This window comes from Podarcis raffonei, chromosome 6 (assembly GCF_027172205.1).
Source record: "Podarcis raffonei isolate rPodRaf1 chromosome 6, rPodRaf1.pri, whole genome shotgun sequence".
NCBI classification, from domain to species: Eukaryota; Metazoa; Chordata; class Lepidosauria; order Squamata; family Lacertidae; genus Podarcis; species Podarcis raffonei.
The window spans coordinates 55632998-55646868 of record NC_070607.1 but is presented as its reverse complement, the minus strand read 5'-3'; the positions used below and the strand labels follow the sequence as shown (position 1 = coordinate 55646868).

Genomic DNA, 13871 nt, shown 5'->3' with positions numbered 1-13871 from the left:
ATTATTTAACAAAATCCACAGGCAGACAGGAGGAATGGAGACAGCTAGTGTGGTCACACACAGCGTGATTCCAGTAAGAGATTGCACGCAGAATACTCTGGCGTGTTCCCTCAGAAGCATCTCATTTTGAGCAGGAGTATCCAAGCAAGCAGCTGCTGGTTGGCTCCCTCTGGGAAAGACTACATAGGAAGCGCAGGGTTTCTCACGCCATTTTACAGCGTCAAGAGGGGAATTGATGCAACCGCAACAATTGTCTGACTATTTTACGGTCTACCCAGGGTATAATCTCAAGCTTGCTTGGAGGTGCTGTCGGCACAGAGTGCCAAAACCGAGCCAAAAAACTGCTTGACTTCAGGGCAGATACTGGTAGTGGATGGGCCAGCAACAACAGCGCTGAGGGGTCCTGAGGTGGGGAGGGAAACCCAAGAAAGATCCCCTCTGGTAAACAAGGTGCATTTAATGGGGATACGGACATGTTCATGGTCAGAAGGCTTTTCTGCATGAAAGCTATTCATGGATCAGTTCTCCTCAGTTTAACTGTTCAACCTCTATTTCTGTTTCTCCATACCTTGAAGATACAAGGAGCTGAGAAAGGGCAGCATTCAGCTAACTGCACAAGGATGACCACTATCACAACAGGTCTCCCCCGCCCCAATCTCCCCACCACCCCATGTCCCTAAATCTGCTCTGGAAGGTGGCGGGAGAAGGGGAAAATGTTCTGCTGCACAAAGAGAAATCCTTGTGCTGATAGAACAATTGCTTTGATGCTGTGTTTAAGTCTTTGATGCAATGAGACAATGTCAGAAGAAATGCTGACTTGCTGGGTTAGGCCAACGCCCCCATAGAGTTGAGTATCCTGTTCTCACAGCGGCCAACCGGATACAAGCAAGACAAGCACTCTGCCCACCTGTGATTTCCAGCAGCTATTATTCAGAGGCATACCACCTCTAAATGTGGAAGCAGAAGACAGCCATTATGGCTTGTAGCTGTTGATAGCATTATCCCTACATGAATGTCTGTCTAATCCTCTTTTAAAGCCATCCATGTTGGTGGCCATCACTGCCTACTGTGGACGAGTTCCATATGTTTCATCATTTGAAATCAAATGTTTGACCATGTTTGATTTCTTTTGCAATTGACTATCTTTTGCAATGTGTGTAGAACATGCAGAACAAAAGGCATGGAAGCTAGGTTTGGGTCACACACCCAAACCCAGAAAAGCAGCTCCAAACCTTATGCAACACAATCTCCTAATTCTACTGAGGGGACCTCTGCGCAGTGGCTTCCTGTATTCAGTGCTGCAGCACAAAGGAAGCTTATCTGCAATATTTTCGAGTATGGAGGAAGCATCAATAGAAAAAGCAAGAATGCTTTCTAGAGTATCTGTGACAAGACTGTGCATCAATTCAAGCAGACTATAAAAACTACACAAACCCCCTTTCAAAGCACTGCAAAAGACTACAGAGAAGCAACACCGATGGAGGATGGTTCATTGTAGAGTGCAGGGGTTGGACATGTATTTGTTGTAGCGAAGAAACATGAAGAGGCCCAGCGGTTCACAGAACTAGGGTTGAAAACACCTAAAACCAACACCATGTTTGGAAAGGGAATGAGTAAGAAATAATAGCACCTCCAATTCTAAGTTACTGGTTTGAATCCAGCCTGAGTCATTAAAATCAAGTCTGTTTCCATCTCATGGCTATCCAGCTAGATGCATGAAATGAGTTTTGGAAGAGCTTGCTTCAGTTTCTGAGAAGGAGCAGTTTATGATCAGTTTACATTGTAAAAACTGCTGCCACTGCAGACTTTAACCAACACCTCCCCCTTTCTGGCAGTCTTAGTTCGAAAGCAAAAACAGGAAAGATAGACTGAGCATCCATGGCAGCACTAAGGAGGAATGGTGGTATGTCAGAGAGAGAAATTTATTCACAAATCATAACAGAGAACATGGTGCTCATTTCTAGTGAACTTTCAATATCCACATATAGATGAGTGCAAACAATCAGCAGCTACAGCACTGCAAAACTGAGCAGCAGAACTGCCTCCTGGGACAAATAGTTAAGCCAATGGCTCACTACTAGACTAAGTTCACCAGAGCCTAGCCAGACATACCTGAGTTCCAAGAGAGGGTAGCAAACACTGACCGCTCGTAAGATTTGGAGATGAAGTCTATAGAAGGTCAAAGGCTGATAATTTCATGTAAGGTCCATAAAAAGTTCAACAGAGACTGGCTGACTCTAGATATCTGAATGGGAGCTGAAACAACAACACTGTTATATCAGCAACTACCAGTGGAAGATTTAAGATTTAAATGATCAGCTGGACACATTCTTTCCCATCCTGAATGTAGTAAAACAAAGGGTGCTTCTACATTAGGTGGAACTGCCAGGTTTCATGGATTCACTTTTTACAGGGCATCTACACAACTTTGTCATCTGAGCATTCTCATCCTGTGGTTATCCCATCTCTCCAATGGTAGAAAGTCTGGCTTTTTCAAAACAGCACAATCTCTCCATGCCTTTATCATTACTCTTTTTAAAGTCATGTGGTTTTGACAAAGGCAATGACATACTGAGAAACTAAACCTACCATAGCTCAACAAACATTCATTAGAACCCTTTTCAGTGGATGCCATATTATGAACCAGGTTTTCCCCTCACATAATCTTTTAATTAGCACTAATACACTTCAAAAGAAAGAAAGAAAGAGTATAGTGCTATAACACAATAATGCTATAATGTTATTTTAAAACATTAACACCCATTCTGGACCATTCAGCATTCTGTTTTAATGACAAATACCTCCAGTATTGATGTTGGGAACTAAAGGGAATATATAGGATCAAAGATACTCTGCCTAATGGTTGTCCTATTTCAGCAACTTCATTAAAGGAAAAACTAAATGATACCCTGCACAACTGGCTCCAACTAACTCAGGTCTACTCTTTTGCCTAGCTCTTGCTGAGCAAAGGAGAAGGTCACTATTCCCTGACGCTCTATGAATCACTTTGTCTTAATGCTACCTCAAGTAAAAAGAGCATGGCTTCCAATATACAGTGGTACCTCTAGTTGCGGACTTAATCCGTTCTGGGGTGCCATTTGCACCCCGAAAGGTCAGCAACTAGAGCGCCTCTTCCAACATGTGCACAGCGTGATCGAGCACTTCTGCACATGCACAAAGCATGCAAATCACTTTTGTGCATGTGCACATGCTGAACCCAGAAGTAAACACTTCCGGGTTTGCCGCGTTCATAAGCTGAAAGTCCATAACAAGAGTGGAACGCAGCTAGAGGTACCACTGTATACAGAATTTTACTTAGCATGGAATCAGGCTCTTTTCAGGGGCTATGATTAGTATGGGAGAGTGACCTGGGTTTCACGATAGAGGAACAACTGTGGGAAGAGTTGTAGTTCAAACCCCCACTTAAAATGATTTCTGTAAGAATACAGGAAGTCACGCTGAAAACAGTGTTATGATGGCATTTGGACTCCACTCCACCTGTCAAAAATTGGCAAAGGTTACTCTAATTTATGTTGGTGGGGTTGTGGAAACATTGGAACATTGCTTTACATGTGGTGGAATTGCTGCATAGTTCAGAGATTCTGGACCCCAATTTTTGACACTATTTCCACCATCACCTCCTAGTGCTCCTATCCTTGTAGTGTGGTACCAATTCACCCATTATGCATAAATCTCTGTTTATGCTTCTTGCCACAGCCAGAATGCCAGTGGTTTCCCATTGGAAATCCGACTCACCTGCTTTCCAGCAGAGGCGGGTAGCAAAAGTATGGGGCACTTCAGAACACCTGACATACAACAGATAGCCCTTAATGGTTCATCAAAAATAGATGACTTTTATTTTAATTGGTACAGTCATACCTCGAGTTGAAGTAGCTTCAAGTTAAGTATTTTCGGGTTGCGCTCCGCGGCGACCCGGAAGTAACGGAGCGAGTTACTTCCGGGTTTCACTGTTCGCGCATGCGCAGACGCTCAAAATGACATCACGCGCATGCACAGAAGCGGTGAAACGCGACCCGCACATGAGCAGTCACGTCTTACGTTTACTTCAGGATGCGAACGGGGCTCCGGAACGGATCCCGTTCGTATCCAGAGGTATACCACTCTATACGTTTTTCTGCTATGTTAACTTATCTGCACAGCCCACTAAACCTCCTGCTTTACAGATAAATAAGTGGAGAGGCTTTATTGAGAACTAAATTGACTCACCTTTTTCTTCTTATATGTGACAATTGTATACAACATTGCACTCCCTCCTGGTTTTCCCCTCCCCTCTGTATTCTCAATTTATTTTTCTATTTTTATATATTACACTTACCATTCTTACTGCAATTTTATGTGCTATGTCAATAACCATTCTGACAAAAAATAATAATTTAAAAAACAACTAACTTATAAGGAAAGGGAGACTCCGAGAATGGGTGCCTGAGTCAGCCTATCTCTTCAGTCTCCAGTAATTTCAGCCAGCTTCTCCATTGCTTTTCTCCAGTTTCTCCTTCTTTTCTCTTTGGTCTCACAGGGAGCAGGACAGTAGAATAAAACTAGGCATATCTGCTTAATGTGACTGAACTCATCATAACCTGAGAATCAGAATCTGCCATATGCCGTGATTTATTGATCTGCCCACGGGCTCACATATAAGGCGAAAGCCAAGGAAATGTAAAGGGAGTGGGGAATTGCATGTGCTGTGTGTGAAGCAAAAGAGTTACAGCAACACAACACCTCTTCAGTAATTAATTGATAAAAGTGATTCTTTTAAAAAATCAGAGGGATCTAAGGAAGAAATAAAAGAGAGAGAAATCTTTTTCTTAAAGTAGGACAATGAGGAGGACAACTGAATATCAAAGGCAGAAAATGCTACGCATAACGAACAGCACAGATGGGAAACAGCAGAGGGGTGTGGAAGTTTAGCAAAAAGATTAGTATTTGATAAATGGAGGAACCGAGGAACAGAACAGATATGGGGCAAGATCACAAAGAGATTTAAAGGTTAGAAGAAGTTTAAACTGTATAAAGAACAATAAAGAAAACCCGAAAAAGAAGAGTATAAATATATACCACGATGCAACTGCAAAAAAATAAATAAGCAAAAGAATTATTCTCAAAGTAGCTGAGAGGCAGGAAGACCAGTAAGCAAAACATTACTTACTCATCAACAATTAATCAACACAAGACAGAATGAGAGTCTGAAAAGGGGTTATGGTAGAATAAGCAGGTAAGAGGACAAATCTGAGAAGTATTAAAGGGGGGACTCTTGCAAACAGTATTGTGAGCTGGGAAAGAAAGAGAAGCATTAAAGGCAATGCCTAGACTGGACAGCTGATAACTCAGAATTGAAGCAAGCCACTGACCTCATTTGCACGTCATCATGGCAAACCATCGTCTTCCCTGAACCTATGATAGGTTTGTATCTTTGAATCATATCTCGTATGGAAGGTTCTCTTCCTTCTAATTAGATCATTTTTCCCATGAGGACAATTTATTTTACCACAGCCTGATACAGCACTATTAATGCATTCCATTTGAGGGAAATTCCTCTCCTTACCCTACTGCAAGAGTTGAGGATTACTATTTGCTTCGTATGGATCACAATCTTGCTGACCTTGTTATCTTGCCCGGAAGATAACAAATACATAGGCTCAAAGGGCAATTATGTTGTATTAGAAATTACATATGTAAATGAAATCAGCTCATCACACGAACAAAAACACTCTCGCTATCCCTTGCCTGCACAAGGCAGAAAAGAATTGTCAATAATTAGCAAGAAAGCCATTAAAAAAACAAAACAATCCAAAGGCTGGGAACTTGTGGCACTCCAGATGTTGTTGGGTTGCAACTCCCACAATCCCTGACCACTGGCAACACTAGCTGAGGGCCAATGAGAATTGGAGTCCAACAACAGCAACATCTGGTGGGCCACAGGTCCCCCCCACTCTAATCATAAGGAAGTGGGAGTTAAATCTGGGATTACAATGCAGGAGATCATGATTCAATCAATTCAGATCATTTTGAATTGTGCCAGGTGCACAGAAACTCCAAAGAAAAAAATTACTTCAATAAACTATTGTGGCTAAAGCAGGGATTGAGGGGGACAGACAAATCAAAACAGAATCCTGTGCCAGCTGGAGACTGCAAATTTCATGGCAAAAACAAGAACTCTTTCTTTCTTGGCTTTTTAGCTTTTCTTAGAGGTTATTCCAAGCAACTGAAAATAAATGCCAAAGATGAGGTGGTAAAACCAAGACACAAGAAATGACAAGAAAAGGCGAGTCCTGTGGGTTGTTGTGGCAAGATATTTCCCTCTTTTACTTTGGTAAATTGTTAGGGATATGCATTAGCTGCCTCTACTTGTCATTAGAGTTTCACAGGCTTTTGAAAGGTCTTTGATGCTTGCATCAAAAAGCTTGTTTGGTTTTGCTGCAGCTTCTCTAACTGACATGGTCTCCAACAAAACTAAGCCTGACCGTCAACATCAAACACAGATGAGCCTGTTCCTGACAAAGCTGATGTTGGAGTCTTCTGCTCTGCTTGCATAGAGCTTATCTAGCAGAATGGCTATGAAACTGAACTACATATCAGAGAGCTGTAAGAGCTAACAACTGAGAACTGTTTATTCTGCAGGCAGTTGCCCCAAGCAGTGAACTATCAGAACTGCAGCTGGCAGTTGTTTCTGGCAGTGAAGTATTATCAGGTTCTAGACCAGGCTTCCTCAACCTCGGCCCTCCAGATGTTTTTGGCCTACAACTCCCATGATCCCTAGCTAGCAGGACCAGTGGTCAGGGATAATGGGAATTGTAGTCCAAAACATCTGGAGGGCCGAGGTTGAGAAAGCCTGTTCTAGACTGGCTTCATCCACCCAGGCTGGGCTTTGGGCCCTCCTGAACAAGAAAGGTTAGGAAGACTTCCCGTTTGGGCTGGGATTTTGCATGAGCAGCAAGGTCACCCTGGCTCTGGTGTGCTTCAGTGCTAACTCTGGTTCAACGCAAAGTTTCCTGCTCTTGGCTCACCTCTGACAGCTGTCAGCCTTGACACCTGATATTTATCTCAGCTCTTCCATGAACTCATTAAACAGCCTTATAGAAGTCACTTTCTCTCAGCCTCAGTTTCCCCAACTGCAATAAGAGAGCGACACCCTTATTGATCTTTCTTATAGGGTGGTTGTGAGGATGACAAGATGCAACCACATTGAATTTTGTTTCTTACCATCAAGTGATATATAAATTTTATGAGGGTCAGAAATGTGTGAAATGCTTTGAACACTCCAAAAACTTTATGTAAATCTAGGTCTTTATGTAAATCTAGGTATAGCTACTAGGTATAGCTAATCCAGCTGTTCTTTCTTCTTTCCTTTAAGGAAAAACACTAAATCATAATTCTTCTACAAAGCTTATGGATAATGACATGGTAATGATTAGATATCACAGTGGTGGGCACAGTATGAGCATCAGTTCAAACTACCAATCTGCCATGATGATAATGTGGGCTAAATAGTTCAGTGCAAACTTCGCATTAGATGAATCAAGTGTATAATTGACTGCCCACTCCCAGCTTCCAACATAACCCATATTCATCACAGCATCATCACTACTGTAGTGCCCAATGTGGCTAGACAAGTGTAAATGTAGGGCGAATGATAAGATGGGTACAAGTTTATATATATATATATATATATATATATATATATATATATATATATATAAACATTTATATTCTACATTTCTGTCAATAATAAACTTTAAAACAATTATTTAAACACATGCACATGATTTCTGACATCTCATATCCCAAAGAAGTTGGCACTTTATATAAATAGCCCTGTTTGTAAATGGTTTAGTAGTAATTATTAACATTACGCTGTAAATGCATTTGTTTTTATTAGCACATCTGTATTCAAGAGACAAAATACAACATGTGATATATTAAGTGCAGAGAGTCTCGAAAATTCTGCAGCTTAAGCTAAAGAGCCGGGCTCCCCAACCAAGACTACAATCAGCTGTTAACTCAGGGCACTTCCAAGTTTTGTGGTTGGCGGATGCTTTTAATCAGTGTATAAAACCTGCAGTTCATATGGGGACTGGGACTGAACCATCCCCATGATGATCACTGTTAATCCAAGACAGAGAAGCAAAATCAGAGTGAATGGCTACCCTACCCCAGCCTCCTTTTGGCCTTGACTTCCAGTTTGATGCTATCAGTCCATCACTGTTTGGAGTGATATTGGAAAGGGCCCAACTTGTAAGCTAGAGTGTGCTCAACCATATAATAAGACACACACAAATCTGACATCTCATAATGCCCATACAGATGTTTATCCATCTATTTATGTAACCTTAAAATCCAATAGAGGCAGAGGGTGACATGCCTGGCAGGAAATAAAGGCGTTAATGACCAACCTTCTGGGCGCTGGATGCAGGTATGCTGGTTATCACTCAGGAAAAAGCCATCGCGACAGTGGCACTCGTAGCTCCCCATCATGTTGACACATGTTTGCTGGCAGCCACCATTCCCCTCCGCACACTCATCCACATCTGTTTCGGGAAGCAAAGGAGAAAATGAGAGTCTGATGCTTACATCACACTATTTATACAACAGAAAGACATCAAAGTATATAAACATATCACTTTATAAAAAGCAGTTTCCAATATTCCATTAAACTGACCCAACATTCTAGCACAGTTAAATAACAGAATAGAGGATGGAGATAATGGAGATAGATGCCTTGATCTTTAGTGCTTGGGACCACCAGGGACAAGGAAACAGGGCTACACCCAAATCCAGTGTTCTTCCTGAGTACATTCATTTACCTTTCCCACGGGGAAAAGTAAGTGCCACTCTTAGGCACACTTTCATGTAATGCTGGGTGCCCCATCCTCTATCAATAGACACACCATGCATTATAAACTACAAATTCTGGTGTTGATCATAGTGACTGACCAGCATTAGTAAACACCTTACAGAACACAGTTTCAATGGGCAAAATCAAATGTGGAGACTTGGGAGTGGTCCCCCCCCCGAAACTGCCATTATTTTGTTCATCCACATGACACCATTGTTTCCTCGCTGCATTTCATTTTCTGAGTAATTGTTTACCCATTGCATTTCAGTGTTTTGTTCAGCCAGACAGCCAAAGGTCTGTGGGGCAAGGGCTGCATTACTGGGCTAAGTACTTCAGCTGCCTCCATAGCCTGAAGCCAGTCAACTGACCTCACAAGCTAACAGAGACACATCAGACCTTATAAAACCTGTCCATGGAAGCCAGTTCCTCATAGTGAGCAACTCGTTGAACCAAGCAGCACATAAGACTCCCTTGCTTTGCCCCACCTAGTCGCTCTAGTATGTTGCCACTGGGCCACATGTGATTATGTCTCTGGAGCACGGCTTCTGTTTGCCTGATTCAGTGCCTTATCTCCAGCCTGTCTCCTCCCTATGGCCCATTTGACTTTCACCTCTCTGTGCCAGGATTAGACCTCAACTGCAGCCTGCTGTAAAATTAAGTTCCAGGTCTAACATTCCCTCTTGTCCCTTTCACACTCACACACACACACACACACACACACACACACACACACACAAAGAAAATGCATAGGTTTCATTTGATTTGGTGACATGGAAAAAATGAAGTTCACTGAGGTTACTTTGAGAAGACATTGTGTGCAAATAGATTCTCTCTGTGTGTGTCACTTCTGGCAATTAACCTCAGCCCAAACCAGACACAGAATTCCCTTCTTTGGCTCTATGGCTTATTTTAAACACATGCTGGACTTCCCTGATTGGTCAGTGCACACTTTTCCAAGTGTTGTTTTCATAGGTCTGGTGCACCTTTGCAGCTGTTGTGCTGGCCAAGGTTACCAAAAATCGCTTGGTGGTAACTCAAGACACAGCACAGCACCAGAAAATAACAGCCACCATTTCTACAGTTTTGCCTAGAAGGAAATAGGCTTCACTTACAAGAAAAGTAGAAAAAAGTTGGGTTGGTTTTGGGGGGAGGGGTTGTTTATTTCTGAGAGAGAAGGCACGAACCTTAAGCAACACAGACTTTCAAAATCTTGGGCAGAGCCGCTTTCCCATTCTTTCTGGCTTCTTTAAGGGCCCAGAACATAACAGATGTTTTGCTATTTGGAGCAGAAAAGCCTCAGAACTCATTAATTTTAAGGAACCTCACACACCCAATCCAATCCACTCTTGTGAGCTCTTGTCCACTTGTCTATTTTGATTTAATAAAACAAAGCTGTAAACATGGCATAATGCTTTAAAGATTTGTTAGCCTGATTAAAACATACTGCTGTGTGCTTCCCTACACTAGTACTTTAGGCAGGCAAAGCCCAGGGTGCTAAAATATAGTGTTGTGAGTTTGGGGCGGGGAGGAAGGGAGGACAGTAGCCTATATGTTGATACCCTTCTAACCGCTGGATCCAGTAAGTGTTAAAATATAAGCCAGGCCAGTTTCCTGCTGAGGTGATCGACTGGGTGATGGGCCATTAAAGGGAACAAAGGAAAGGGGATCAGTGCAAGGAGAGTGGAAAATATTTAGTGACTATATGGAAAGTATCTGTACACAGTTGAAAACACTGGCAGCATTAAGATAAAATCAACAGAGTCGTTATTGTTTGAGGGATGTAAAAATGGAGAACTGACAAAAATGGTTTTAGTAAAATATGAAGGAAGTGAATATAAATACAGTGGTACCTCGGGTTACATACGCTTCAGGTTACATATGCTTCAAGTTACAGACTCCACTAACCCAGAAATAGTACCTTGGGTTAAGAACTTTGCTTCAGGATGAGAACAGAAATCGAGCTCCGGCGGTGCGGCGGCAGCGGGAGGCCCCATTAGCTAAAGTGGTGCTTCAGGTTAAGAACAGTTTCAGGTTAAGAACAGAACTCCGGAACAAATTAAGTACTTAACCTGAGGTACCACTGTAAAATGAACCAAGGAAGGAGAGGGAGGGAGGTCACTGCATATTCAATGGTATGTAAAATGTTTGTTTTGTTTGTAAAATTGAAAATTCAATAAAAAATATTTTATTTAAAAAGGAACAGCTGGTGTTGTGGAGCAGAGCCAATTTGCACTAACATTTTCTGAACCAGCAGGCATTGCTTTCAGGGAGTAAGTGGAAGCCACCCTAAAGGCTTCCTGTTGGGTGTTGTGGGGGGGGGGTTGCACTAGGAGGTCTGCTTCCAATGTCTATATCATAAGGATCTGGATTGTTTCTGACCAAGGTATTCCAGAGGGCAGAATGGCATCACCCCTCAGGAGCAGCCTCTCAGCAGGTTGGCTGTGTCTACACACCCACCCAGCAAACGAATTTGGCAACAGTTTACATGAAAGCATTAACAACCAGTTGCTGGCCACATTTTCTAAGCGACTTATTACTTCATATCATTCAATCACATTTCTTCTTACTCATCTCTTATCTAAGGTAATGTCTTAACTATTTTAGCTTTTTATTGGTATGTCTCACATACCCCCAACTATTGTTGCTCACCACTTCCTGCTTGTCCTGTGTACTTTTCAAGACCAGAACTTCACATATTACTAATATTGCGTGTTGAGGTCCCCAATCCACCCCCCAAAATAACTCACAACGGACACGTAACTTTTTGTTTAAGATTTTTGGCATGATTTTGGCCACAACTTTATTAAAATACAAACTGTGAGTGGTTGTTTAGGCATTGGTTAAGACTATCTGTCCCCCCGCCTGGGGACAGAACTGACTTCCGGGCACCACCGAAAGACAGTGCGGGGGAAAGCAAGTCGGGGAAGAATTGGAGCTGAGACACAGACCCTCAACTCTCACCCGCCTGCTCCCCGAAGGCTTGCCGGCCCTAGTCCCATTCCAGGGATTGGACGAAAAGATGGCAAGCCCCAGGATTCCTTTAACGGAATTCCCTTTCCGCAGCAACCATGGAGGGGCAGGCCCAGCCTATCCTAACCCCTCCTCCACCAGATTTATAACCAATGCCTAACCACAACCTTACAAGTTGTGACGATTTGCTACGCAGTAGGCAAAAACCACCCAGCCAGCCAATTTGCCAGGTGGAAAAATTCCTACCAGGCCCCTGCTCAAAGGCAGACGACCCCATGACAGGCATAGCAAGGTCAACGCAACAACCCCTTATTCTAGGGCGGGTGGGCGGGTGATCCGTTGCACGCAGCAAAAGAGAAAGTAAAAGGCTGCATGCAGAGTATTTAAACCTTTTACCCCTCCCACCAAAATTGCAACATAACTTTTCCCCCAGCAACTCGGCAATCCAATCAATGCCCCCTGGCCATCTTGGAGAACTTACCCAGCAACAAAGGGGGTGGCTCAGTAGACCCCACCGCAACACGTGCTCTCCCTGAAGGAGAACACGCTTTGTGACAAATGTACATCTTTTTCCTGACTGTCATTTCTGCTGCCTGCAGTCCAACAAACTATCATTTTCTGTAAGCTGCTATTACTCCAATGTCTCCTTCTTGACTAATAATCTCTGATCCAATACTTTTTGGAAAACCAAAAATCATAGAATCATAGAATCATAGAGTTGGAAGAGACCACAAGGGCCATCAAGTCCAACCCCCTGCCAAGCAGGAAACACCATCAGAGCACTCCTGACATATGGTTGTCAAGCCTTTGCTTAAAGACCTCCAAAGAAGGAGACTCCACCACACTCCTTGGCAGCAAATTCCACTGTTGAACAGCTCTTACTGCCAGGAAGTTCTTCCTAATGTTTAGGTGGAATCTTCTTTCTTGTAGTTTGGATACATTGCTCCGTGTCCACTTCTCTGGAGCAGCAGAAAACCTTTCTCCCTCCTCTATGTGACATCCTTTTATATATTTGAACATGGCTATCATATCACCCCTTAACCTCCTCTTCTCCAGGCTAAACATGCCCAGCTCCCTTAGCCGTTCCTCATAAGGCATCATTTCCAGGCCTTTCACCATTTTGGTTGCCCTCCTCTGGACACGTTCCAGTTTGTCAGTGTCCTTCTTGAACTGTGGTGCCCAGAACTGGACACAGTACTCCAGGTGAGGTCTGACCAGAGCAGAATACAGTGGCACTATTACTTCCCTTGATCTAGATGCTATACTCCTATTGATGCAGCCCAGAATTGCATTGGCTTTTTTAGCTGCCGCGTCACACTGTTGGCCCATGTCAAGTTTGTGGTCAACCAAATAACCGAGTTTCTGGCAGAACATCATGGCAGTGGTTCAGCCTATTGTGAAAGCTTATCCAGTATCTGCCTGCCACTTTACGTCTGATCTTTTGAAATACTGGTGGCTAGAAATACACACCTTCTCCTTCACGTTATCATGGATGACCAAGTAGAGTGCTGAGCGGGTGCCTCAGGCAGGAGAAAGGTGCATTTTCTTGCTCTCAGGATCCCTCACATACTTTATCATAGAACAGAAGAGAAATACAACCAAACCCATTTCTCAACACACACACACACACACACACACACACACACACAGAAGGCAAGAGGCCCAGTGCCAAAGAAAACCTCCTGTGAACTCGAGCATTTGAAGCCCAACAGCTAAGTGGAAAGTTGAGCCCTTCGGACATCAGCCGTGGGGCCATGGAGCGGACTCCGGAAAAGTCAGAATAGCAGGTCGATGACAGCATGCAGAGAGAAGGAATTTCAGATCAGACCCGAATACCTGAACAAATGTCTAAGGGGCTAATTAAAACACACAGACTAGCTCATATGCACAGAAAAGTCAAACGCACTGTCATGCATGGCGTCTTGCAGACTATTGCCAACTATTAAGATTCTATCCCAAAACATGAACATTTTAAGGACTGCTTAACCAAGTTGTTCAACACAGTGTTCTTTTAAAGCACATTATTTGCCTCCAGGAATTCTGGGCA

The 13871-nt window shown here is 43.0% G+C and overlaps 1 protein-coding gene across 4 annotated transcripts in view; it reads right to left on the bottom strand.

The window, feature by feature from the left end:
* Nucleotides 1-13871, bottom strand: part of SCUBE3 (signal peptide, CUB domain and EGF like domain containing 3) — a 115273-nt gene that overhangs the window by 57563 nt on the left and 43839 nt on the right. For all 4 annotated transcript variants that reach the window (XM_053393074.1, XM_053393075.1, XM_053393077.1 and 1 more), the window contains exon 4: nucleotides 8412-8546. In XM_053393074.1, coding sequence (XP_053249049.1) covers nucleotides 8412-8546 — 135 coding nt within the window. The remainder of the gene's footprint in view (nucleotides 1-8411; nucleotides 8547-13871) is intronic.